This window comes from Cyprinus carpio, chromosome A8 (genome assembly GCF_018340385.1).
Source record: "Cyprinus carpio isolate SPL01 chromosome A8, ASM1834038v1, whole genome shotgun sequence".
NCBI lineage: Eukaryota > Metazoa > Chordata > Actinopteri > Cypriniformes > Cyprinidae > Cyprinus > Cyprinus carpio.
The window spans coordinates 17,952,451-17,979,777 of NC_056579.1; the positions used below are offsets into that span (position 1 = coordinate 17,952,451).

Genomic DNA, 27,327 nt, shown 5'->3' on the forward strand with positions numbered 1-27,327 from the left:
AGAATAACATAGGGGAACAGATGGGGAGCGGCTGATCGATTGGAAGCATGAGAGAGATATTTGGAGACTGTATGAAAAATAAATGAGGCTTTTTTTCTGACTGACTGAAGAGAAAGAAGGCTATTTGATTCACTGCTAGCGTCAGCGTGATAACAGACATCATAGTGAGATGCCCTTGTGTGTGTTTGAGTGAGACTCACCGGTACGAAGCCGGGTGACAGTAGATGTGTGAGTTGAAGGCTTTTCTCGGTAAGTTCTTCCTGGCCCAGAACAACATCAAACTCCGGGTCTCCACCACCTCCACAGCCTACAACCTCACTCAGCATGGCTGAGACAGCACACGCTTTACACAAACACACACACACAGAAGCCTTCAGGATTAGCACTGTCAATAAACCCTGCTGTGGTGCAAACGTGACTCAGTCCAAACACATCAACATCAACACATTCAAACTGGACATGTGCCTCCTAGATTATTGAGCCAAGTTTTTTTTTTTTTTTTTTTGTTATTTGTATCTTGTTTTGTTAAAGAAATATTCAAACACTTATTGTTGGTAAATAAAGTGTTCATCTAAAACAATCATTGATTCATGAAAATCGGTGAGTCAAATCAATCTGAATCTTCTGCAGATCTTTAAACTGAAAATCAATAAAATGATATTATTAAAGGTATTAGAATTAACCCAGTAATATTAAAAAACATAACAAATATGGGTACATGTATATACAGTATATATATATATATATATATATATATATATATATATATTCTTATTTTGTGTGATCTTCATTTGAACTCGATATTAATTCTTATAATATAATCCCAAGATTATTTTAAGATTATGTTTTTAAATAAATCACTTTTAATCTGCATTGATGCATTAAATTGTATTGTGATAATAAGAAGAAATATATAAATATATTTATATTGTCAGTGCGTTAATTAGAGGTGTTGTGATATACCAGTTATTGGCGATGATGATATTTCAAAATAAAAAGCACACAGAGCTGAACTCTCATGAGTAATGTCCGTTTCATTCAACATTACTAATATTTTAATCTATTAATAGAACAGAAATCACTTTTCAAAAACTACAACGAACGACTCGTTTGGACTACAACACATATTTTCTGGGATTTGTGATATCACAAAGATCGACGAATGGGACGAGACCTGGTTGAGGTGCACTAGAGAACGCAACGAGTGTTATCACTATGTCAGAGACACGCAAGTGTTCCCAAGGCAGATGAGCTTATAGTGGTTACAATCATCCGGGTTTAAATCAGGCTCAAATTGATTTGATTTTGACAATATTTACACTGAAGCTTGCAGGCAGCTATGGTAAGGGGCATGACATTTCCTGACCAGGCACCGAGTGCTGTCAATCACAACACACACTGGTCCAGCTAACCAATCACAGCACAGACTGGCCCAGCTAACCAATTACAGCACATTTCATCTTTCAGAAGGCGGGCCTTCATTTGATGCAGGAACTATTCCAGCCGTTCATGCCAGACTGGGGAAAGAGGTGTTGTAATAATGTAAAATACGTGAAAAATATGTTTTTCGAACAACCTAGTATGAGAGCCTGTTCTAGTACACCCCCAAAACAAAATCAAGACCTTGTAAAAGAGCACAATACATAAGGACCACTTTAATAGAACATTACTAACATTTTAATCTATTAATAGATCAAAAGGACTAATATTTTGATCTATTAATAGAACATTACTAACATTTTAATCTCTTAATAGAAGAATAGCAACTAATATTTTAATCTCTTAAAAACAATAGCGACTCATATTTCAATCTCTTAATAGATCAATAAGACTAGTATTTTAATCTCTTAAAAGGGATACATAGAAAACGTATACTTCGGTGAATAAATTTTTTGTACAGCATGCTGTTTATTATAATATGTTTTATTTTTTCAAGATTTCTATGAATATCACAATTTATTGTTATCATAAATTCTTTTGGCCACGTATAATTTGATAATTGTGAAAGCCCTACTGAAAGTTTTCTTTTGTTTAGTCATCATGTCTTATCTCGCCAAGTTATAGTAAATGAGCCAGGACTCCCACGGATGCCCCCTCAAAAAAAAAAAAAAAAAAAAAAAGATAGGTGCGTGACGCCTGCCAACAGCAAGTGTCCTTGCCTCCATCTGCAACACACTTTACCCACCTCCTACAGCCTCGTGTATGAAGACGTGCGTGAGCAAATCGCAGTGTTGGCTCAGTATAAGCAGAGAGTCTGGATCGGGCCGGGGTGCGATGATGGGTTCTCCTGTGGGCGGAGCAGCAGCCAGCAGCAGATACGGGCGGAGCAGAGAGAGCGCGTGAAGCACCAACCCAACCAGAGAGCCACCATAACCCACGTCTATGTTTCTGAACAACACCTCCTCCAACAGCCAACAGATGTCCCTGCACAGCACGGACACACGCACACCCTGAGAAAGGAAGATCGTTACAATCATTAGCAACATCATTAAAGCAAGCCGAATCATGTTTGATGCTTGTATGAATCATCTACAACCAGTGGATGATTAATAAACAAATTAAGATGCTATTATAAAAGATATCCAGTCATGGATGTTAACTGGTTGCTAGAGTTTGTATTAGCTGGTAATAAATGATTTTTATTTGTACGTACCAGTCAATACAGTGTATATACACACATGCAATTACAAATGTTAAAAATTATATTAAAATTTCTTGTGTTGCAAAGATGAAGGAAGTCATTTACTTACATATTACATTCATTCATCTTTGGAATACAAATGAAGATATTTTTAAATACTATTTTTAATATAATTTTTGTTCATCCATTAAAAGTCTACTTTAACATCTTCAAGCTTCAAAAAGCATAAGAAGAAATCATAAATGTTATTTGTATGAATCAAGCTTTTTTCTGAAGAGGTATAATTCACTTTATATGAACAGATATAAGTTAGTCACTTTTATTGATATAGAGTGTAGACACGGTTTAATGTAGCTTTGTTTAATACACAGAGCACGTAAATATGGCAAACACAGATTTGTGTTGTGATAATTATCATATCTGTTAAATCAGGGATTCCAAACTTTTCAGCAAGCCAAACACTTTAAACTAAAAAATAAAAGTCATATTAATAATAAGTAGTAATAGAGGAGTTTTTAAAACGTGTTCATGCTCCTGTAATGTTGATAAAAAGTTACATAAAGAAGGTAAACAAAGGTTTATTTTTAATTTTATTTTTTAGTAAGTGCTGTATTTCGATTTATTTTTTATTATGAAACTATTTACTTATTTTTCTTTTACATTTTAGTCATGTCAGTATTAGCTTTCATTAACTCACAAACTCCCTGCAGTCCCTCACAAACCCCAGTGTGTTAAATAATTAGCAGCAGAACTGCTTAGCCTGGGCCTTGTTGTTAATTATTATTATTACTTATTACTATAATATGAATCTCACATATGAAATATTAACAACAAATATCAATGAGGTGTATGAGGTGTATATAGTAGTATTATTATTATTATTGTTGTAAAAAAACAGGTTTAAAACTACAGTACTTTAAGGTATATATCACTGCAGAGCACCAATAGAGGCCAACTAGTAACATTAGTTTTCAAAGATACCACTTAATTTGCTTAATAAACAAGCTTTTAAAAGCACTCACTTTTTAATTCATTATCTGTAATAGAGGAGTTTTTAAAACGCACCTTGCGATGCTTGTGGAGCAGCAAATATATGTAATAGTAAAAGTCATATTAATAATAAGTAGTAATAGAGGAGTTTTTAAAACGCACCTTGCGATGCTTGTGGAGCAGCAAACAGGACACCAGACTGGTAGACATGACGGCCATAGTTGTAGTTGAAGCTTTAAAAAAACATCACACACACACACAGGACTTAGCCTCAAACCCAAAGTAACGATTATTAAAGTGCAAGAGTTTGATCTTTGAGAGCTTGCGTGTGTTGAACAGACTCACAGTACATCAAATGAAGAGTCAGTGCGATAGTCTGCTGTCTATCAGCAGGACACAGTTCAGGCATGACAGCGGGAGGGAGGAGCCAGGAAACATCCTTCTGGCTGAAGATGGAGTCCATCCTGATGAGATAAATGGCATTTCATTTTATTACAACATACTTTGTCTAAAATATATATACATAAAGTGGTTTCATTCTCTGAAACAGCCTCACTGCCTTGATTTCAGCATTAAATTTACATTACAGTCCTCTGCAAACCTCCTGAGACTGTGTAACTTGACTGTTCATTGTTCTCGCTCCCTAACGTGTACAACAAAAGGCTTTACAACGATAAATTAAAATACGTCAAAATGCAAATGCCGAGCCCGCAGGGCTGAGTCTTCGTGATAAGGCCTCCCGCTGTGGATTTGCCGCTTTAAAACATATAACAACCCCTGAGGCTCTCGGAAGAGACTGAACAGCAGATGAGAAGCTCTTTGAAGATTTTCCAGGATATTCCAGCTTATTACGAGCTGGAGTTGGAATAACTGACATCTCCCAAGAACTTGCTTAAAATGATTGCACTGCAGAAATGTTTTAAGCATGTGGCTCTGGAGGTCTGCTTCAGCAGACTGGAGTCTCAGTTAGACAGGAAGTTCAAAGAAAGCGATATGTTGAACTGGCTGAAGTGGACTGAAAGGTATCGTCCATCATTCTCAAGCCAGCATCCTTCTGTTAATGTTTATGCTTCCTGTTATTTTTCTTATTTTTTCTGTCTTACCCGTTGTGCATGTCAGATAAACACAGGTGAAGAAGAACTGAACTGGAGGTCCAGAACTCCACAGACCATCATAACTGACAAGAAAATCTACAGTGGAGGAAGCAGCATGAATGAATGGTTTGAAGTGAAAGGTGTGAGCTTTTCATCTTTGACCATATGGGACAACAGATGTTGCGGGGGCAAATAGGAAGAGATGGATGAAGAGTTGAATGCTGCAAATGGGATCTAAGAACAGAGAGATTGAAGAGACCTGTCCTGCAGTATGGCGGTCAACAGCAGGTCCTGTAGGGGGCGCCCTCCATCCACACGACACTTTCCACTCTGGCACATCTCCTGACAGAGTGGAGAGAGAGTGTAAAAACTTTTCCACCGTGCTCATACATACACTTCAATTGAGACGTTGCATTAAGGGATAGTTCACCCAAAAATGAAAATTAGCCCATGATTTACTCACCCTAAAGCCAGTTGTATATGGCTTTCTTTCAGACAAATACAATCAGAGTTATATTAAAAAATGTCCTGGCACTAACAACAAACATAAATCCATCCAACCATCATCGAAACCATCAATCCAAAAAGAGTGCATCCATCCATCATAAAAAGTGCTCCGCACGGCTCCAGCGGTTAATAAAGACCTTCTGAAGCGAAACGATGCTTTTGTGTAAGAAAAATATCCGCATTTAAAACTTTATAAATGGTAATCATAGCTATAAATCTCTAGCTTCCGCTAACAATCATATGCATGTTCAGGAGAGACTGGCGTTTCAGCGGATGCTGTAGGATGTAAATGCAGCATAAACACCAGTGAGAAGTGACGAACACAGAAAAATGATTTCATTATAAGCCAAGAGGAGACTGGTTTTCCTTTGCTGTAAACAAAACTTGGTTCTCATGAGACTAGATATTCTCACTGGAGTTTACGCTACAACTACAACAACATCTGCTGGAACACCACTCTCTCATGAACACACATACGACAGTTAGCAGTAGATAGAGATTAAGGTTTATAAAGTTTTAAATATGGATATTTTTCTCTTTAGAAGGCCTTTATTAACCTCCGGAGCCATGTGGAGCACTTTTTATGATGGATGGATACACTCTTTTGGGCTTCAAAATCTCAACCACCATTCACTGCCATTATAAAGCTCGGAAGAGCCGGACCATTTTTAATGTTACTCCGATTGTATGCGTCTGAAATAAGAGTCATATACACTTAGGATGACTTGAGGGTGAGTAAATCAGGGGGTAGTTTTAATTTTTGGGTGAACTGTCCCTTTAAGGTGGTGGTTCTCAACTGGTTTTGATTCAAGTCCCAGATTTAAGATGTTTAAATGGCAGTCATAGATACATTTACTACACAAAAATAAAAAATAAGAATCTTTAAATTTGCACATGAAGTTTATCATCACAAACTGCATAGGTACAACAATGTCGTCTTCACAACAAAAACATGAGATTTGTGACTCTCATGCTTTAGTAACAGGACACCAAAGTGTGTCATATACTATGTCAATTTTATGCTGTCTGACATGCAGCCGCTTATGTGTGTATTCATACTCTGAAAAAATGCTAAAAAAAGTGCATATGTGCCTTAGGTCATTCACATAGTTATTCAATATCAATCAAACTATAGTATTAGAAATAAAACAAGTTTAGTCTCACTGCTCTTGGATGGATAACTTTAGCAGCTTTAATAAAACCTCAATAAAAAAAAAAAAAAGAATGAAAATAAAATAAAAAAAACAATTAAATCAATATTATATCTTGGCAAACGACTATACCAGTCATTTCAATATATTTATTTTGAACATTGTTTCATCTTTGTCCTATATTATTGGTTCCATTGCTTGTATTTTATTTTATCACAGACTTTTCCCTTTTTAAACAACTACTTGAGTTTACTTGCACTCCCGTTCAGATGTTTAGGGTTGGTGAGAATTTTTAAATGCTTTTGAAAGAAGTCTCTTATGTACACCAAGGGTGAATTTATTTAATTAAAAATGCAGTAAAAAAAAAAAAAAAAAGAGTTATATTGTGAAATATCATTGCAATTTAAATTTCTATTTGAATATATTTTAAAATGTAATTTATTCCTGTGATTTTCAGCATCATTACTCCAGTGTTCAGTGTCACATGATTCTTCAGAAATCATTCTAATATTCTGATTTGCTATTAAAGAAACATTTACTTTTATTATCTTATTATTATTAGTTCTAATGAATATTTTTGTGGAAATTGTGATAGTTTTTTTCAGGATTTTTTTGATGAACAATGTTCAAAGGAACAGTCTTTATTTTGTATCTTGTATTATTTGCATTAAAATTGTATTAATTTGTATTAATTTCTTTCGAAAATAAAGTATTTTAATTCGTAATTAATGATACTGATTTTATTTAACTTTTTTAAAGGAAATTTTCAATAGCTTATTAACATATTTTTAAATTCTATACCATATTTTGCTGTGGAATACAGCAAGAGAAATTTTAGGTATTGATATCAACTACTAAAATTGTGGTATTGCCAAAAACCCTAATGTTGGCTTTATTACCAATCACTGGATGAATATGCAAATTTAATAATTATTCTCCTCCTTTTTATTTTTAATAGCCAATTTGCATCACTATACTTAATATGCAGAATTACAGGTGCATATCAATAAATTAGAATGTCGTGGAAAAGTTCATTTCAGTAATTCAACTCAAATTGTGAAACTTGTAAATTTGTAACTTGTAAATAAATTCAATGCACACAGACTGAAGTAGTTTAAGTCTTTGGTTCTTTTAATTGTGATGATTTTGGCTCACAGTTAACAAAAACCCACCAATTCACTCAACAAATTAGGATACTTCATAAGGCCAATAAAAAAAAAAAAAAAAAAAAAAAAAAAAAAAAAAACAATTTTAGTGAATTGTTGGCCTTCTGGAAAGTATGTTCATTTAATCAGCATCTTCAAAAAGCTGGTCAGCAGAAGGAAGCATGAAGAGCTCCAAAATTTTCAACATTTTCAAAAACTTCAAAATTCTCTCGATTGGTTGTGCATCTTTTTCTTCCACACTTTTTCCTTCCACTCAACTTTCTGTTAACATGCTTGGATACAGCACTCTGTGAACAGCCAGCTTCTTTGGCAGTGAATGTTTGTGACTTACCCTCCTTGTGAAGGGTGTCAATGATTGTCTTCTGGACCACTGTCAGATCAACAGTCTTCCCCATGATCGTGTAGCCTAGTGAACCAAACTGAGAGGCCATTTTGAAGGCTCAGGAAACCTTTGCAGGTGTTTTGAGTTGATTAGCTGATTGGCATGTCACCATATTCTAAATTTTTTAAAAAAGTGGGTTTTTGTTAAATGTGAGCCAAAATCATCAAAATTAAAAGAACCAAAGACTTAAACTACTTCAGTCTGTGTGCACTGAATTTATTTAATACACAAATTTCACAATTTGAGTTGAATTACTTAAATTAACTTTTCCACGACATTCTAATTTATTGAGATGCACCTGTATATGGCTAGATGCATTTTATTATTTGCATTTATTATTTCCCCTGCTTTCTGTGACCCTATCAGAACAGTTTGGCCACCCAGCAGCAGAAAACCACTGCGTTAAGGTTCTGCATTTGTATCAAATGATTATTTTTTATTTGTCGAGAGTGTGTATGGATGAGCTCATGTGTGTAATTGCTCGTGTGTGAGTCATACCTTCAGAGAGAAAGCCTGTGCAAAATGGATCCTTACACTTCCTCTGTGACCACCCTTCAGCAGGGAGACAGCAAACCGCAGAGCAGACATCACGCCGGCCTCGAGACCACACAAACAAATTAAAAAATCCTCACTCAAACGCTGCCACTCACACATAGTCTGATGAAATGACTTGGATCTAATTCGAGAAAACTATTCCGATCTTCACATCGCTTTAATGGTGAAGAGCCATTAGAGGAGACATTAGTGGCTGTAATCACTATAATAACTGCCGTCTATTTAAAATGGATGCATGCAATAATATGGATTTCTCTTTATCCTGCTCTTCTTCTCTAAATGTGAGTTGACACATTCTAGCTGCGTCTGTACCATTAGAAAACACAGCTCACAAGCTGAATATTCAAAATCATCAAATCAAAATGAAAAAACACACCATCTGATTATAATTATCCAAATATAGCTGCATATTACTATGTAATGAATCAGCTCACTTCAGGAATTACAAATACAAAATTACACAACTGCAATTCCTGTGCAAGACTTCTGAGTGTTCAATAGTGCCCTTCTGTAATGTTGCATGGATAATGCTGGGTATTTACTAAAACAATGCAAGGTGGTCACTAGGGTGTTCTGGGTGGTCACTAGTGTGTTCTGTATAGTTGCTAGAATAATGTTGTTTGTGTTGTTTGCTTAGGATGCTGCTAGGTGGCCACTACAGTGTTCTGGGTGGTCGCTAGGATAATGCTAGGTAGGTGCTAATTATTTCTTGGTTGCCACTACATTGATAAGTGGTTGCTATGGTGCTCTGTGTGGATGCTAAGGCAATGCTAAGAGGTTGCTACCATGTTATGGATGGCCGCTAGAGTGTTTTGTGTGGTTGCTAGGGCATTGCTAAGTGGTTGCTAGGGTGCTCTGGGTGGTTAATTGGACCTTAGTAAAAAATAATAACTAAAACGAATGACTTTCTACTAATGATCTTTTTCTGATCGCTTGAAAAATCAGTAGCACACCTTTCCAAAACAAGCTGCATGTTTTAAGGCATCACTCATATTGGTAGCAAAACTGACTGCAGAGTTACATGACAAAGTGTAATACTTAAGAGACAAAGTCTGTGATCATTGTTTAGGAGCACATTGTCATGTTTGCCTCTGTCAGGTTAATGTGAATCTAAGTGTTTGTAATTTGTTTACGGATTTGTTTAATAGCCCCCTGCGCTGATGCTGATTGTCTGATAGAGGTCATTATGAATACTAAGGTCGTCACCTGTGGACGTGTAAAGTAGCGTGGGAGGCAATCGTAGGAAATGCCCACTGGCACGATGCTAACATCAGGCACTAGACCGTCACTGATGGCTTGATGTACACGCGCCAGCCACTGCCCGCCGTGACCTCTGGACCCACAGATGCCCACGCTGAGAGAGGCCCCCTCCCGTAACAGCTCGCCTGTGAACTGTGGAGTGGAACAAAAGAGGAGAAATGAGAGATGAAAATGTTTATGGGAAAATAGTTAGCCTGGACAGTTTTATGATGAGGAAGCGATATGAAGCAGAAAAAAAATGAACAGCAATATCTGCAAAATCAGTCTAATAAAAATCTAATTGAAAGCCTGTATGTTTGAGGCAAGCATTTGTGTGGGACAGAAGAGACAGATTAAATGTGCTCTAGCAAGAGAGAAAGTGGCAAGTTGATACCTCTATAGAATAAAATGGCACTTTTCTCACGCTTGGACAAATTATTATGATGATTCTGTCATTATTTACTCACGCTTGCATCGTTCTAAACCCATACGGCTCACTAACTTTCTTCCATGAAGCACAGGGAAAAATTCAGGAGAATGTTTCGTCAGCATTACATGCAGTGAACGGGGCTGTCAAGTTTGTCCAAAAAGGACAATAAAACACCACAGAAATGATTCATGTGATATTTTAAGTTGTGTTATGTATGTAATGAACAGGCTGCACTTAAGTAGTAAAAAAAAGGCTCTCAAATCTTAACAATGCTTGCACATATTTAAACCAGTGTTAGTTATTTTACTATTATTTAAATTCCATTAAAGTATTCATTTTGAATTAGATTTAATTTTTCTTTTTATATTTTAATTTTAGCTATTTAATTTAATTTTGCTATTTGCCTTTTATTATTATTAGTTTGTTTTTTTCATAAAAAAAAATAGCTTTATTTCAATTAATGAAAAGGATTTTAGTTCTTGTGTGCTTCAAATTTGTATTAAGTGAAACACCATACAGGTGTGAGGGAGATGCATTAGTGTAATGATATGATTGTTTGAATTTTTAGAAAGCCTGACATCTGGGAGATTTTTTTTTAGACTTCATTTCCATATGTGAAAGACTCCACGGTCAATCGTTGGTCACACTCATGTTCACCTGGCTGTTATTAATTTTCACTAAATAGTTTTGTCTGTTGTCTCTGTAATAATACATAAATCATAATTTACTCATTCTCATGTCGTTCCAAATCCTTAAGAGTTATGTCCATCTTCGAAACACAAATGAAAATGTTTAATGATACCTGAGAGATTTCTGTCCATTTCACCAAAATTTGATGTCCAAATGTGCTTAACACACAAGAACCAATGAGACTGGAAGTACAGCTGAGCTTCTGTTTTCCATATTTGATGTGCTCTATACATGTGTATTGATCAATGTTTATATGAGAATAAAAGTAAAAACTGTTCATCATATAAAATGATCGTAACTTCAGTAAAACTTGGATTAAACTGCTCAAATCATGTGGATTACTTTTACAATGACTTAATTAACTTTTTAAAGCATTATGACTTTTAATGGAGAGACAGAAATCTCTCAGGTCTCATTAAAATTTTTCATTTGTGTTTTGAAGATAAAATAGCCTTGTGGGTTTGGAACGTCATGAGGGTGAGTGATACTCCTGTTCTCATTTAAATATGAGAAAGAACAGCAGCAACGTTCTACAAAATTTTTCCTTTTGTGATTCATGCAAGAAAGTGTGTCATCGAGTTTTGAATTATATAAGGGTGAGTAAATGACAATATTGTAAACTCTTTAACTCTCTCTCTCTCACACACACACACACACAGAGCCAGATCTCTCCCAAATCCATCTTGAGAATCCTGATAAGCTCATATGCTATTCCAGGCATGACAGATTATTTCCTCTGTTCATTTACGCCAGTCAGAAGTCGTACAAATGCACATATCTAATCAAAGCCCTTCATATTAATACTAATATCAGCTCTTCTTGCAATCAAGATACTAATGCCGATTATGCCAAATCCTGTTTAAAACCGCTCTTACAATCAGGACGTCCAAATTCTTGTAAATATTTCTTATAAACGGCTAATAAGATGTTCCCTTCAAGAAATTTAGATAACAGTATGATTCTGACAGTAAATCTGGAGGCAGAGGAGATTTATTATCCACCTCCAGGCATCAGTGAGTAATGGGTTCAGCGACTCATGCAACCTCCCAATGAAACATCTGCAGTCCGCAGGTGCCCCATCATCATGGGAACCGCTGCACCCATCAAGGGCAGGTTACTAATGCAGCCTCACCTGCCCTAAAAATGCAGGGGACTGTCCGTCTTGAGACTAAAATGTATCGATGGGATTCAAAAGCAGTGTGTCTGTGCAACCATCTTAAGTATGGTCCAGCAGCTCAGAGCCTGAAGTGACAGTCTGTTTCACTTGTCTTATTGTGTGCTGAGTCTTGGCAATTCAAGCAAAACAGCACACTAAGACTTTGTGGGGGCTTACGGAGGTCATGACTGGAGAATAGAGGCTGTCCATCTCAGCATCTCGCTCTGACTCACTGCCTTCTGGAAGCAAGACGACACCCAGCCTCTGAAGGAAGGACCTGAGAAGAAAAAACGGCCTCAATTAACAGTGACTAATGGGACATTACTTAGGTTATTAATCCAACAAATAACAGCATAGATGAGACTTAAAGGGATAGTTCACACAAAAATGAAAATAAGCCCATTATTTACTCACCTTCAAGCCATCCTAGGCGTATACGATTACCTTGTTTCAGATGAATCCAATCGGATTTATATTAAAAACTGAGTTTGATCTTCCAAGCTGTTTAATGGCAGTCAGCGGGTATTTGCAGTGCATCAGTCCATAAGAAGTTAAATAAAGCGCATCCATCCATAATCAAAAGTGCCTCACTTGGCTCCGGGGGGTGAACAAAGGCCTCCTGTAGCAAATCTATGCGTTTTTTTTTTTAAGAAAAATATCCATATTCAAAATGTAATCATCACTTTAACCTAGCTTGGGCCAACAGTTGTACGCGGAAGCAGCTCCAGGAGGATGACGTAACGCCGGTTTCACACTGCAAGCATGAGCAGCGCAAATTTTTTAGGCGTGCATGTTTATCAATGAGTGCATTCACACCGGCAGCAGGAGCAGTACGTGAGCGTCAAGCAAGAGCGTCACATGAGCAGCAGTGAAGCGGGGGTTTTGGTGCCAAGTCTATTTTTGCTGCACTGCTGACGCTCAATTAAAGAGACAGCACACTTTTGATGGAGAAAATAAACATGATTTCACACAAAACGTGCTAAAAAGGCACAGAATAAGCATGTCTAGCGTGTTTTATAACGAACTGGAGTATGTCAGGAAAGAAAATGAAGAATTAAAAATATGTATACAAGATTTAACCATTTTAACTTGTTTTTAATTTTTTATTGCCATAAGCAAATTATAACTTTTATTATTATAAATTATTTTTTTTTTATTAAACTCACAATGAACAATTTATCTTGCTCAGGATCTTAAGTTACAATGGAGTATATATAAAATTCATTATTCATTCATTATTGACAGCTTCTGTAAATATTGTTTTCTGTAAATATTGCACACGTGACACTTACGATTGACGTGATAAACTTACTCCTTTTATTTATTTTCCATTCCACAGTTACATAACCAGAGCATAAACACACCTTTTCATTTTTTTAAATGAATCTCTATGAACAAATAATGACTTAAACATAATATTCTCACTTAACAATTACCTAAAATAGAATGAATAATATTCCAGGTCTTCAGTTACAAAAACGGACAACAAGGCACAATTTACAAATAAGGACACGAGACGAACATAGACACAAAACAATTGTATAAATCTTATTGACAACTAAGAAAAAATATTAAGATTTAAATTACAATTGGCTAGAAATGCATAGCCTGCTTTTCTTTATTCAGCTCTACATAGGCTAAATACATTTTGACATTCTTACTTAGCCCAACGATTAGTTAAAATCCAATGAATAACTCACATTTTTCCCAATCAGTTACAAAAACAGAGCTTAATCACAAGTAATTACATAAAGCATACTGACAGCTTCTATAAGAAATGGACATGGAGATTATGGACATACACTGAGCTATAACTTGGATATTAGCGCATATCTGGGTAAGCGCCTATATGGGTAAAAGTATGTATTATTATTAAAAAAAAAAAAAAACAGTATAAAAAATGTTCTACACTTGAGTATAACTGAAACAAAATGACAGGAGCTGTTTTTGTTGTTTACCATTGACACCCGAATCCCCGTGTTAACAAACTTTCAAGACTTCAAAACATTCAAGTTTATAACTGACCAACCTCTAAAAACAAATTTATAGTTGTCTTCATAAAGAAATATGTAGCTTTGGAGCCGCTGCTGTGACGCTTTACATACACTTCCAGTGTGAATACTCTGGCGCATCTGCGGCTGCAGTTACAATGTAGTTACGCTCACTTGCAGTGTGAAACAGGCGTAAGACATAGCATTGCGGATGCACTGGTGAGTCTCGTGAAAACTAACGTTTGTTTACAGGATCAAAGCAAGCATGTTTCCTTAATTTAGCAAAGGAAAACCAGTCTCCTCTTGGCTTATATCGAAATCCTCAGACATTTTTCTTTATAAAGCCTTGATTTGTACTTCTAATTCGTGACCATTGTTTTGTTTTGATCTCTCCCCTGTGCTTCCGCGTTCATCACTTCTGAGCGGCGCATGCGCAACGCCGACGTCTTACGTCATCCGCCCAGTGCTTCTCGTGTACAACGAGCACAAGCTAGATTAAATTGATTGTTATGTTTTAAATATGGTTATTTTTCTTACAAAAATGCATCGATTCGCTACTGGAGGCCTTTGTTCAACCCCTGGAGCCATGTGAATCACTTTTTATTATGGATGGATGCACTTTATTTCACTTCTTTTGGACTGATGCACTGTAAAACCTGCTGACTGCCATTAAACAACTTGACAATTTTTAATATAACTCCGACTGGATTCGTCTGAAAGAAGAAAGCCATATACACCTAGGATGCCTTGAGGGGGAGTAATTCATGGGCTAATTTAAATTTTTGGGTGAACTAACCCTTTAAAGGGACCATATACTGCACTTTCACAGCACTTTTTTTTCCCTTGATGTCTATTCAGAGACAAGGTTAGAATTTCACAGTGTGTCTCTCAATCTGTTCCTTAGTTCAGTAGTAAGTGGACTGCCCAGGGATTAAGCCATTTCTAGTACAATTTACTATATAAATTGTTTTTTTTGTAGGCAACTGACTACATTTACTTTCTGGATATATCATCATCACAAAGTCGTTTAAGTCACAGGAGGAGCAAGCCTTACATTTACATTTGTAATAACACTACCGTTCAAATGTTTGGGGTCAACATGAAGTGAAAACTGTAATATTGTGAAATAATAATGCAATCTGAAGTAACTTTTCTATGTGAATATATTGTAAATTGTAATTTTATTCCTGTGATGCCAAGCTGAATTTGTGATGTCAGCATCATTACTCCATTCTTCTGTGTCACATGATCTTTTAGAAATCATTCTAATATGTTGATTTGCTGCTCAAGAAACATAATCAATGTTGAAAACAGTGATGTAATGTGACGTAAAAATTTAAAATATTATTTGTTGAAATTAACATTTATTTATTCATGTATTTTATTGTACTGATATACTACTATTTATCTTTTTTATGTCTGAATTCCATTATGCATGTAAATTTTCTGCTTTATTTAATAAGCAGCAGAACAAGCACATGGCAGAGTGGTTTAGTATGATGATCCATGCATATCAAACATTTAAGAAGTGTATTGTCTACATCAGTGTGGGCCCGGGGCCCACTAGGTGGCCTCAACAAATTTCCAAAAGGGCCACAGGATGATGTAGACATTTTTAAATAAGTTATTATTCATATATTAAAATAATCTAACTATAGCAAAGCCACAACCCTACACAGCATTAGGTTTGGAAAATGGATGGATGAATTACCACTATTTAGGGATGCACGATCATGATTTTTCAAGGCCAATTCCGATACCGATTTTTTACAAGCAAACTGGCCGATTCCGATACCGATTTCCGATTTTTTTTTTTATCTTTAAGCAACAAACAAGAAAGAAGGAAAGTGTGCATAACTGGCTATTGAAAACAATAACCGTAACCATCTGAAATTAACGGCAGTAACTGCACAGTAAGTAGGCTACGTTCAATACAAACATAGATGGTACAGACATCAGCATTTAGCTTTTGTTTTTGAATTGGGTTGAAACTACATAAAGTGGCCTTAAATTAAAAGATTAACTGTAACCATGTGAAATTAAAGGCAATAACTGCATAGTTCTACAGTCCAAACAACACAATCAACACATATTCAGTAAGATGTTCCTTAATCAGCATTCAGTATTTTAGTTTTTAAATTTGGTTTAAAATTAAAAAAAGGTCTTTACCAGTGAGACTAAATAAAAGTATGCTATATAAATACATTATTCCAAAATGCTAAAATCAAATAATGTTGGTGCGAATAAAACAAAGATGCAAATAAATTCAATCCACCAACCAAAAAAAAATAAAATAGGGTAATGATTCACATCTATATTTTTTTACTTGAGCCAATGAAAATAAATAACTATTGGCTCTAGTTAAAAAAATATATAGATGTGAATCATTACCCTAAAATGTTTTAATTGGATGAATGAAACAATTTCAGCAGGTGATTTTTAAATCAAAGTAAGTCAATGTAATTTTAAGGTAAAATAAAAATAATTATCCTATACAGAACTGACGTTTACGTCTGGCTTTTCAAACGTGTATGCAAGTTCTACTTTACAAAAAAAAAATAAAATCTGTTTTGTCACAGTTTAGTCCGTTTCGTTTCTCATCCAACACGCAAGAAGTTGAGCTGAACATCCCTTCACAGTCTCTGCTTGTGCAGGGCGCGGACAGGTACAGTACGCTCGCGCAGCTTTAGCGAGTAGGAAAGGGGCTCTATTTGTGCACCAGTACACCAGCGGCTGTTCACTTCCTGTTATCTGTGCCTCAGACATGTAACTGCACTTCCAGTGCTGAACGGCTGCCCGTGTCCTGCGCACAGATTTCAAAATACTTCCACACAAATGACATGATAGCGAATGATTACAATATAGTCTGTGCACGCGGGCGCGCTTCCGGACAAATCGGCCGGAAAAAAAAGACCAAAAACCGTCCGATTGCCGGGATGGATGAATTACCACTATTATTACACTAATTACTTTCATTTAATTTAAACCACACATACACACACACACACACACACACACAAAAAGAAAATCTAAATGTAAACTGAAATCATCTGAAAAAACAATCAAAAAACAAAAATACCTATTAAATGTATTAATGAGTCACACAATGAATCACTAATTAAATTTATCAGTACTCCCACTTTCTGTTAATAAAAACGTTTAAAAACAAGCAGCGTTGTCAATTACAGCAGTAAAATACCTATTGAAATATCTTCTATTGTTTTGGATAATGGGAGGCCTTTAAGTAAAAAATATATATATAATTGACAACCACTGGTACATAATATATTTACCTCTTCTTTCAAAGGTTTCAACTTTTCTTTTTTTTTTTCAGTGAATTCATGGTATATTCAAAACAACAGCTAATTTTGTTTCAGAAAATGAAAAAAACAGAGAATTCTTCAAGGTGATCTACACTATAAATTTTGCATTCATATGTGCGCCACATCCAGTGACAAACAATCAAGCACTGCACCACAAGCTTGATGCATATCATAAATACATTAACAATTACTGACACAGCCATCTGTATAAACAGCTATTAAGTAATTATTGATGTAGCCTTGTAAACAAAGCACAAACTTCCCCGCATCCTGGAGTCTAAGTCTTCCGTTACTGCAGGAGGAAACTATTCACCCCTACCAATCCCTCTCCGCGGTCGACTGCTATTTCCTGCACTCTTTTCCATGATTCTTTAAGAATTGTACGTTTCATTACTTACCAAACCATTATGCTCTGTTAAATGTGTACAGGTGTTTCCATTGGTTGTGTAACAAACTGAATAAGTGCACTGCGCTTTAGAAACTGCTGTGTTTGCACCAAACAAGTGCAAAACTAATGAACAAGAACATTATTTTAAACAAAACCAGCGCTGCGGATGCAAACAGAGCTGTGATGTAAGGAAAGCATGTGAACTGTGGGAGTATGTATGTGGTAAGAAGGTTTCTAAGCAAACTACAACTCTGTGGGCACTATAGGGTGAGTGTTTTTGTAGTTTCAGTATGTGTCTGTGTGTGTGTGTGTGTGTGTATATATACCTTAGCCAGGATTGTCGGACATGGGCTGGATAAATGGTGTAGGGTACCCTCAAGTTGTGGCAGAAAAGTGTCAGACAAATGAGAGCGTGATCGATGCCACTCTGCCTAACACACACATAGACCAGTGGAGATTTCTACAACACACACACACACACAAAATGAGAAGACAATTCAGCGCTGTTAAAAATAAGAGTTCAGTGGTATATATATAAAATCATCTACACTCATGAGATTACAAGTATGTAGCTAAAAAACAGTAGTTTAATATTTTTACTGGAAAACAATGAAATTGTGTTGATAATGAATAGGATTTTTGCATTATACATGCTAACTCTTTCAAACTGTTTTTTGTGGAGTTACACTGTGCTATTCAGGTGGGCGGTGAGTATCTGATCTGCAGGTGAGCTCAATATTTTCAGGAATGACGCGCATGGATTGAGGCCAGAGAGATGATTTCTGGTTGTGATGTGGGATGGATGTTTAATTGGTTATAAAATCAGACAACAAATGAGGTCTAATCGGTTCTCTGATGTTTGTTTCATATGGCACTTGCCCAATCCAATGCTACAAAAAGCTTTTCAAAGTGTGCTTTTACTTCCATATAAAGGGTTATGTGTGACCAAAAGCCTGAGGTGAAAAACCTGACTGCAATAAAAATAAATGTGAAAACAGGATTAAATGGAGCAATAGGTTGAGAGAAGGCGAAAGAATGAGGCACACACAAAAAGAGCATTTTGATAAAGAGAGCAGCCTTCAGCTTCATATATTTAAATCCCAATATCTTACAGCGAAATCGAGAATAATTGAGTTTGGTTCAGAAAAAAACACTGCAAATGTGAAAAACAAATAAATAAAAAAGAATAAAGTTGAAGAAAAACTGTGGTGAAAGAAGAAAAGCAGTGAAGACTAATGAGATATAGGAAGAACGGAAGAATGAAAGCATTAAATGCACGAAGCGCAGGATGCCTACAGGGAGGAAAAACAGGGGATATGAGAGAATGGGGTGAAGAAATAAAGGCTGGATGTGTGGTTACCAGTTGTGTGGCGCGATGTAAAGCTGCCAGTTGGTTGCGGTTGACCTGCACACTGCAGAACATTAAACTGAAGACCTTCAGCAGCATCCAGCTCACCAGCCTGAAAAAGGGTTTGGTGAGAAATCAGTTGAAAATGATAACATTTCTATATGCAGATGGATAGTTGACATGACATGTCAAGCAGCACTGACATTCTGCCCTTCATTTTTAAAGCGCATTGTAATTATTTAATGCAGTTATGCAGCTTTTGTGAACTCATATTAACTGAAAGGCTAGGTGGAATATTTGTGCTTTTTTTAAGTCAGAAGAATTCAACTGAACTGCAAAAAACCTTCAAATGATTAAAATGGTGAAAAATACAGGTGACATTGACCATCTGAACTCATTTGTACGAGTGACCAAGCAATGCATGAGGTGAAATATTTCTCCATTTGACATTTCCTTGAATCCTAAAACTTCAATTTCAGTTTTAAATTGGATTTTAAATCTCATATTTTCACTTTCAGACCCTACCAAGGGTTATTTTTTAAACCTAAAGAAATGTGACCATTTTAAATTTCTGTTACACATTGAATGCTGAACATCATATTATTTAAGTTTACAAAACAAAAGATACACCTCAAGCATTAAGCGGCTCTGGCTGAATGAACTTCAGAAGAATGACCAGGTGATTTTCTTTCAGAATGAGAATTGCATTCAGACCTGAGCAGGTAGGGGGAGATGAAGGTCTGTGTGAGGGCCAGAAGTCTGCCTAAATGATCTCTGACCTCAGGCATCACCAGCTCCATCATCTTAGTCTCATCTGGAGAACAAGCTGCCACCAGTGCCTGCCTCACTCTGGGTAAAAACACACAGAGTCACAGGACAACAGACCACAGAGTAAACAAAGGGGATATTGTGTGATGGATCATCACATAAACACCACGCAAACACACCAAAACCACTTATGCCTCCAGAGTGAAAAACACACCAATGCTGTTTGGGGACATAAAAGGTTATTTAAATGTTAGGGCCCAAATTGAGTTAGGTGAATGGACGGAGGGTATGTTAAAGGGATAGTTCACCCAAAAATGAAAATTATGTCATTAATGACTCACCCACATGTCGTTCCAAACCCTGGAGACCTCCGTTCATCTTTGGAACACATGAACACAGTATAAGAAGGTTTCTGAAGAATGTATGTACAAAGAGAAAGGTTAACATCATCAAAGCACCAAGTGACATCAAAGGTCCCGTTATTTTTTTGACAGCAAAAAAATAAAAACTATGAATGCATTGACTTCTCAGTATGAGGCGTTCACAATTGGTTTAGTGATATCAACGAATCACTCGTGCTCTGCTGAACTGAATCGTTTGAACGCAAGAATAATGCATCTTTATGTAATTATGGCTGCCCTGAGAAATAAACGCATTCAATCAAGGTCAGGACCCGAGCCCAGATGAATCGTTCTCGAGTCAGAGACCGGTTGCATCCAGTGATGGGAAGTCTGTTCTTTTTCCGCCGAACCTGTTCACAGTTTGATTCAATAAACCGGTTGCCGGGAAAAGATTGACCAGTTCTTTTGCGCTCGAATGTAATGACTTTCATTGTCCTGATTCCCTTGATTTCAAGCCGTTAAGACCGATCATTAAGCAGTCCAAGAACTTTAGTTTCTAGAGTCCGGCTCTTTTTTCGAGTTCCAGCTAGAAAAAGACCTTTTACAAAATTGCATTTTTCGAGGGCAGCAGTCTGTTTGAATGGAAAAATTGGTTTTATTGTTGAAACTCAGAGGGAGTGTTCAAAAAATTTAACAGCTTAAGTCATATGATTATTTCAAACGATTCAGTTCGATTTGGTGAACTGGTTCAAAGATCCGGTTACATCGAGTGATTCGTTCGCGAGCCGGATATCACTAAACTGCAGTGTTGTGAACGCGCTCATAACAATATTTGAATAAAGTCATAGTTTTTGATATTTTTGGACCAAAATGTATTTTCGAATGCTTCAAAAAATTCTAACGGACCCCCTGATGTCACATGGACAATTACCTTTCTGGACGTGGACAGTATACCGTAACATACATTTTCATTCTCGAACTAAATCTAAAATATCTTATACTGTGTTCCGAAGATTACGGGTTCGACATAGTCGGCCATTTCAGTAAAAATCAAACACATTAACTGGGTTGAACCAAGGTGAAAAGCAAAGAGAAAAGTTAACATGCCACATATGGCTTATGGTTGACAGCAAAAATAAAATGAATGCCATCAAAGTAATGATAATCCACATCCACTCTAGTGGCCTTATACAGGGCTCAAGAATGAGTCCGGCTCTTTTTCGAGTTCCTAGAATCCAGTTCCACTCTAGTGGCCTTATACAGGGCTTCATTAAGACCAATCTTTAAGCAGTCCAAGAGCTTCTAACTAGAGTCCGGCTCTTTTTCGAGTTCCTAGAATGGAAAAAATTACACATAACGATTAAACTTTATAATTTCAAATTACATCTATAATTCTATATTCTTAATTCTGGGCCAGATTAGGCCAATCAATATGACATTAATATTTTTAATTCTACTCTCACGACAAGGACAGGTCATTCATTAAAATATTATTTTATTTTATTCTACTGACAATTGTTTATTTGATTGCAATTACTTTATTCTATTGACAGCCATAGTTTTTAACAGTAAGAAATAAAGACTAAATCATCAAAGTTCTGTGAGTTCACATAGTGTTTTGTTAAATTTACTCTAATAATAAAAAAGAAAAAAGACAAAATTATCTTTTATTACTTAATTTACTAAAATTACATACTAAATATTTACAAATAATATCAACACTTTGCTTTCATTTTAATGCAATGATAATATAAACTGCTGATATTTACTTTGGACACAACATGTATTTATAACTGTTTATAACTTTATAACTATATAATAAATAATGTTTGCTATTTTGCATCACATAGTATAAGCTGGTCTTTATGCTTCATTTATATTTTACACTCAAAAAATGAATCATACATTTATTTTTGATTGCTGAAATCTATTTGATTTTATTTAAATGATCATTTTTTAATGTATTTATTCAAACTTCATAGAATCAGCATCTGTCAATAGTGAACATTTGATTTAATTAGTCAAGAGGTATGAAAGCATTATTTATTCTTACTTGTGATGCATATTTATCAGTCATAAATAAACATTAAGTTTATTAGTTTGTTTTAAAACTTTCATCTAATTTGTCATAAAAATGTGAAAACCCCTAGACTGGTCACCATTGACAATATGTAGGTTTGCACATCTCTGCATGCAATATAATGTAATGTCAGATTAAGTGGCTACCAATCTTCTATATTATCAGAGGAGAGAGAAATTTGAATTTAATCTCAATGGGAGCCTCACAGGAGTGCCTCTCAATCCTCAAATGCATCTCTCTCTGCTCTCTCTCCACGTGGCATGTCATCTAATCAGTGAAGAGTGCTCAAGCAAACCGCACCTCTCGCTGCCGTGGACTCTGTGCCGTCTGTCTCCAGCAGGGCTGGGGTGAACTTCACAACCCCATACAAACAGCAAACAGCACACCCTCCTTACTAACCAGCCACGGTACCTAAAACACACACACAATACACTCAGGCACGTCCACTGTCTTTTACCCGATTAGCAAAATGAAAAGGAGCCCTTATGTAAAGAGATATTGTATCACTCACCTTGGGACAATGAAAATTGGGTGAATACATCATATTCTCAGCATAATCAGGCTCCAAAATGTTAATTAGCTCAGCCTATGAAAGAGCAGGCTCTGATTCGGGACTATTAATTCAAGCCGAATTAAATGCTTCAGCAGGATCTGCAGCGCTTGGCTTCTGACACTTTCTAAAGTGGGAGGTGATTGAGAAGATAAACTGGGTGCTCACAGAGTCTGCCTCTGTGTGTTTTGATGCCGGAGAGACAAATCCCATTTATTTGCTTTAACAATGTGTTTTCTAGGAAGTTAGAAACACTTCTTCATGAAAGTCCTCTTTCTTTTTAAGGAAGCAATGCCCGCATCACGTCACATCTTGATCTATCAGCAATGGCCACAAGAGAGTCAACAGCTTTTAAATGCAGGGGTGAATCCCCTAAATTATCATTCTGTTCGTGTGCACGGAATACAGAAGTCAGACTAGAACTCAAGACGGATGACATACTAATATTTACAAAAACGTTTTGCATAGAAACATGGATGAATATGGTCACTTTAATTATGCTCACATTTAGAGAAAACAGTGATTATTGATATCAGATTAAGCAAAATTTAATAAAAAAAAGAAAAAACACTAAAGTCATTTTTTGTCACTCCCATGAATGCATAAAACATTTTTCCTGATAGGTGTATTGTTGGGAGAAACTAAAATTTACAGTAGCTCATTTCAAAATAATCTAGGTTTTCCAGTAACAAGCTTTTTTTTTCCACCCAGCAGCACTGTAGCATGACAAAATGCTCCATTGCTGGTTTAATTATGTCATATTTTACACTGCTTTAGAGACTATTATCGAACACAATCTCCTGAACTCTCTGAGGTAGCATTAGGAAATCCAATTTATTTTGATGAATCTTAGTTCTATATAAATTAAATATAAAGAAATTTTATATCTGCTGTTCATCACTGTTTTCTACTTTTTTTTTTTTTTTTTTGAGTTATATTTGGTGTTAATTATTGAAGAAATCCTAAGTCTTCTTGGTGAATGGAAAGATTTAAGTAACTGGATGAAACAAAATTCCCATTAGTAATTAATGTATCAGTAATGTCATCTTAATAGATATCAATATATTGTGATATATAACAGGTATGTTTATCATAACTTATGTTAGTAATACACTAAAGTCTGAAAATTTGAGTTTTTTGAAAGAATTGTCTTACTGAGGCTGCATTTATTTAATCAAAATACAGTAATAATGTGAAATATTATTATTATTTAAAATAGCTGTTTTCCACTTGAATATATTTTAAAATGTAATTTATTGATGTAATGCAAAGCTAAATATTCAGCATCATTACTCCAATTTTCAGTATCACATAATTCTTCAGAAACCATTCTAATATGTTGATCAGCCGCCCAAGAAGCTCAATTATTATTATTATTATTAATGTTGAAAACATTCTTTAATGAATAGAAATAGCATTATTTGTAGAATAACATGCATTTGTTAAATATCGTATGCATTTTAAATATCTTATGCTGTTATATATCTTACTAATCCAAAACTTTTGAACGGCAGTGTATAAATAAAGCAATAAAAAGCACTCAAGCCTTTCATAGCTACAATGAAGTTGGTTAGTTTTTGTTAGTAGCTTGTAGTAAAGCCAAGTACTTTTTCAAAACAGTAGTTTGCCTGTAGCTGAACTACTTTAAATGACTAGCTTGATGCTTGGAAAGCTGCAGTTTCAAAGTATCTTCCCAGCACTGGTCTATGTGTGGCTGATAGGACTCAAAAGTGTACAAAAAGGGTAGCGGGATTGTAGAAACCACATTCGATTGTGGGTCTGCGATGTAAAAAAATAAAATAAGAGAAAGTTATTCTAGGGCTCTTTATTTTCTGACTGAAGTGCATGTGCTAGGCTTGCGAGTCAGAAATGCAAACAGTAATTACACTCGAGCAATTGAGAGATGCATTGTTATTTTAATGGGCCGGATGGGGAGGGTTTGAGTCAAGTGAAGGATGTGCACTTACCCGGTGTGTGTCTCGTTCACAGACGTCAGGTTCTGAAAGCCCAGAGGAGGAGTGTTACGCAGCAACTTCAGACCCTGAGAGCAGCAAAAGGATATTTGATCAAACTTGATGGAGAGGGTGCTAACCAGCCTCCATCACAGTTCAGAAAGTCTGTTCTGCTGTCCTATATAGACTGAGATAATGACACACTTTAGGGAAGCCTTTGCACGTTCAAAATAGCACCCTATTAGTTCCACTATAAATCATAGCCTGAAAGATGTTCAAGAATTGTCCCCAAGCAAAATACTTCCAAAATAAAATGTTTCTTAAAATATGCTGACATGCAATGCAGTTGCAAAGTGATCAAATAAAATGTTTAAAAATGCTAGTATCTCATTGTTTAGTTTTTTCCTCCTTTTATTTGACAGAGATTGAGAAAGTGACAAATTCACTCAGGATGTGTTACATCCCAGGTGTAAAACATGATCTCATTCATATTTAAAATAAATTATCATTAAAATAAATAAATGCTGGTTGTACAAAGCAAAGCAGATAGAAAAATGTCTTTTAATCTCAGTGACAGGGCGTCTGTATCAGCTCCAAACAATTCATCACCAAAATGTGACTGGAACAGATGTTTTTGAGAGTCTGTGAACATAAGAGTTGGGAGTTGAGTAATAATATGCATTTTTTCGTGTGTGTGCTGCCATTTAGGTCAACCATAACTAACATGATCACAGCCCTCGCAGCATCAGCCCTCTTCAAAGCTCTTTAAACAAACTAATTACTTCTGGAATTAAGACTAATTTTTAAATAAACTTTTTTTTTCTTTTTTGGAAAGAAACTAATGGTTGCACTACTGTTAAAAAGTTTGGGGTCAGAAAAAAATGTAATTTTTTTTAAAACAATTAATATTTAAAAAAAATGCTCCTCTTTCTATTCATCAAAGAATCCTAAAATCACAAAAGCATAACTGTTTTCAACACTGGTAATAAAAATGTTTCTTGAGCAACAAATCAGCATATTAGAATGATTTCTGAAGCATCATGTGACACTGAAGACTGGAGTAATGATTATGTAAATTCAGTTGTGCATCACAGGAATAATTTAAACTTTAAAATGTATTAAAACAGAAAACTTATTTTAAATTGTAATAATTTTCACAATATTACTGGTTTTACTGCATTTTAGATCAAATAAATGCAGCCTTGGTGAACAAGAAAAAAAAAAAAAAAACAATTATTGACCCCAAACTTTTGAACAGTAGTACGAGTTAAGACCTGCTGCACCAGAATTGACAATAAACTGAAAAAAGTATTAATGTTACTGCAGAAAAAAAGGTTAGTTTAAAACTTTAGATCTCACAATTATAACTTATCTTAAAATCTCATTTTAAATTGATCTGACATTTTTTTCTTTCTTTTTTTTTTTTTAATTCGAGGCAGAAACAGGCTTCCATAGAAAAGAGATGAAGATGAATACATCCTGCTAATCATCTCCTTTAAAGCTCCACAGAACAGCATGATTGTGAGTACATAACTATTCCTTTAAGGCGCTGATTTAATAATGATCTGTGTAAATCTAGGAGGGCAAATGCAGACATCTCAAAAAGTGGTTGCTACGCCCCTGGTTCTGATCTTTTTATTTGACATAGCTGTTAAATAAAATCCATGTATGCATTTTAAATGACTTTTAATACAAACACCAAATGGCTCAAATATGATTTATCTGGCTGGCAGGCTTGTCTGAAATGGTTGAGATTAATAGATTCGTTCAGGAAGGGTTCGATCCAATAACCCTCTGATTACTGCTCCATTAGTCCTGCTCTCCCAGCTCTCAGCACGATGTGTCCACTGGGACCAGTGCTGCTGGAAACAAGCTTAGTCATCTGCAGTTTTCTAAACAGCTCTTCATAGCACGAAGGGAACTATGCTCTTGAGTGTTCATTATTTTTCTCTCCACTCCTAATCCCTTTTTCATGCTATTCCTACCATAAGTAACATGTTCGCTTGCGCTCTGAAATCCCTTTGATCGTCCCTCATGATATGGGTTTGTGAAAGCAGCGTCTGAGGTCTAAAAAAGTGAGCCTAAATCTGTGTACTTCCCTGTCTGCGTCTGGCTGTTTGTCCTTTTATTATCTTCGAATAATCCTTTCATCCCTCTCGTTTTCTCACCAGACTCTCCGGGGTGCACTGGTGACAGCACTGTCCGACCAGCGGCCTGAACCTGCCCAGGAAAGGAGCCGCGCTTTTCAACTTCCTCTTGATTTTCACACCCCACGACAACTACCAAAGGAGAAACACACACACACACACACACACACACAGAGAAACATATAAAAGGGTTTGCTGGGACACAGGGATAAAGGAATAAACCAAGGATTCAAAACCAGCGTTGGGCGTGATGAAAGCGTCAGCACTTTTTCCACATATTTCAAGCTGAGATAAGAAACAATGCTCCAGCCAATAACACAGCTCTTGTTCTCAGCGCCGGGATGCGACATGTTCCAATTTTATCGCTCCATTTGTTTCACATTTTTCAACATCAAAGCAGGATGGATCAATGTTTGAATGCAAACTGCACAGGGAGGG

General features: G+C 35.9%; 1 protein-coding gene across 4 annotated transcripts in view; it reads right to left on the bottom strand.

The window, feature by feature from the left end:
• LOC109108707 (glycerol-3-phosphate acyltransferase 2, mitochondrial-like) overlaps positions 1–27,327 on the bottom strand; it is a 41,711-nt gene that overhangs the window by 8,003 nt on the left and 6,381 nt on the right. For 3 of the 4 annotated variants that reach the window (XM_042762584.1, XM_042762582.1, XM_042762583.1), the window contains exons 3-16: positions 26,911–27,021; positions 24,758–24,831; positions 22,541–22,651; positions 19,766–19,900; positions 19,064–19,163; positions 18,030–18,163; positions 12,179–12,278; positions 9,693–9,878; positions 8,430–8,528; positions 4,985–5,067; positions 3,977–4,095; positions 3,794–3,864; positions 2,186–2,450; positions 201–343 (exon numbers count right to left, since the gene is read on the bottom strand). In XM_042762584.1, the coding sequence (XP_042618518.1) occupies positions 201–343; positions 2,186–2,450; positions 3,794–3,864; positions 3,977–4,095; positions 4,985–5,067; positions 8,430–8,528; positions 9,693–9,878; positions 12,179–12,278; positions 18,030–18,163; positions 19,064–19,163; positions 19,766–19,900; positions 22,541–22,651; positions 24,758–24,831; positions 26,911–27,021 (1,731 nt within the window). The remainder of the gene's footprint in view (positions 1–200; positions 344–2,185; positions 2,451–3,793; positions 3,865–3,976; positions 4,096–4,984; positions 5,068–8,429; positions 8,529–9,692; positions 9,879–12,178; positions 12,279–18,029; positions 18,164–19,063; positions 19,164–19,765; positions 19,901–22,540; positions 22,652–24,757; positions 24,832–26,910; positions 27,022–27,327) is intronic. The other variant, XM_042762585.1, reaches the window with a different exon arrangement.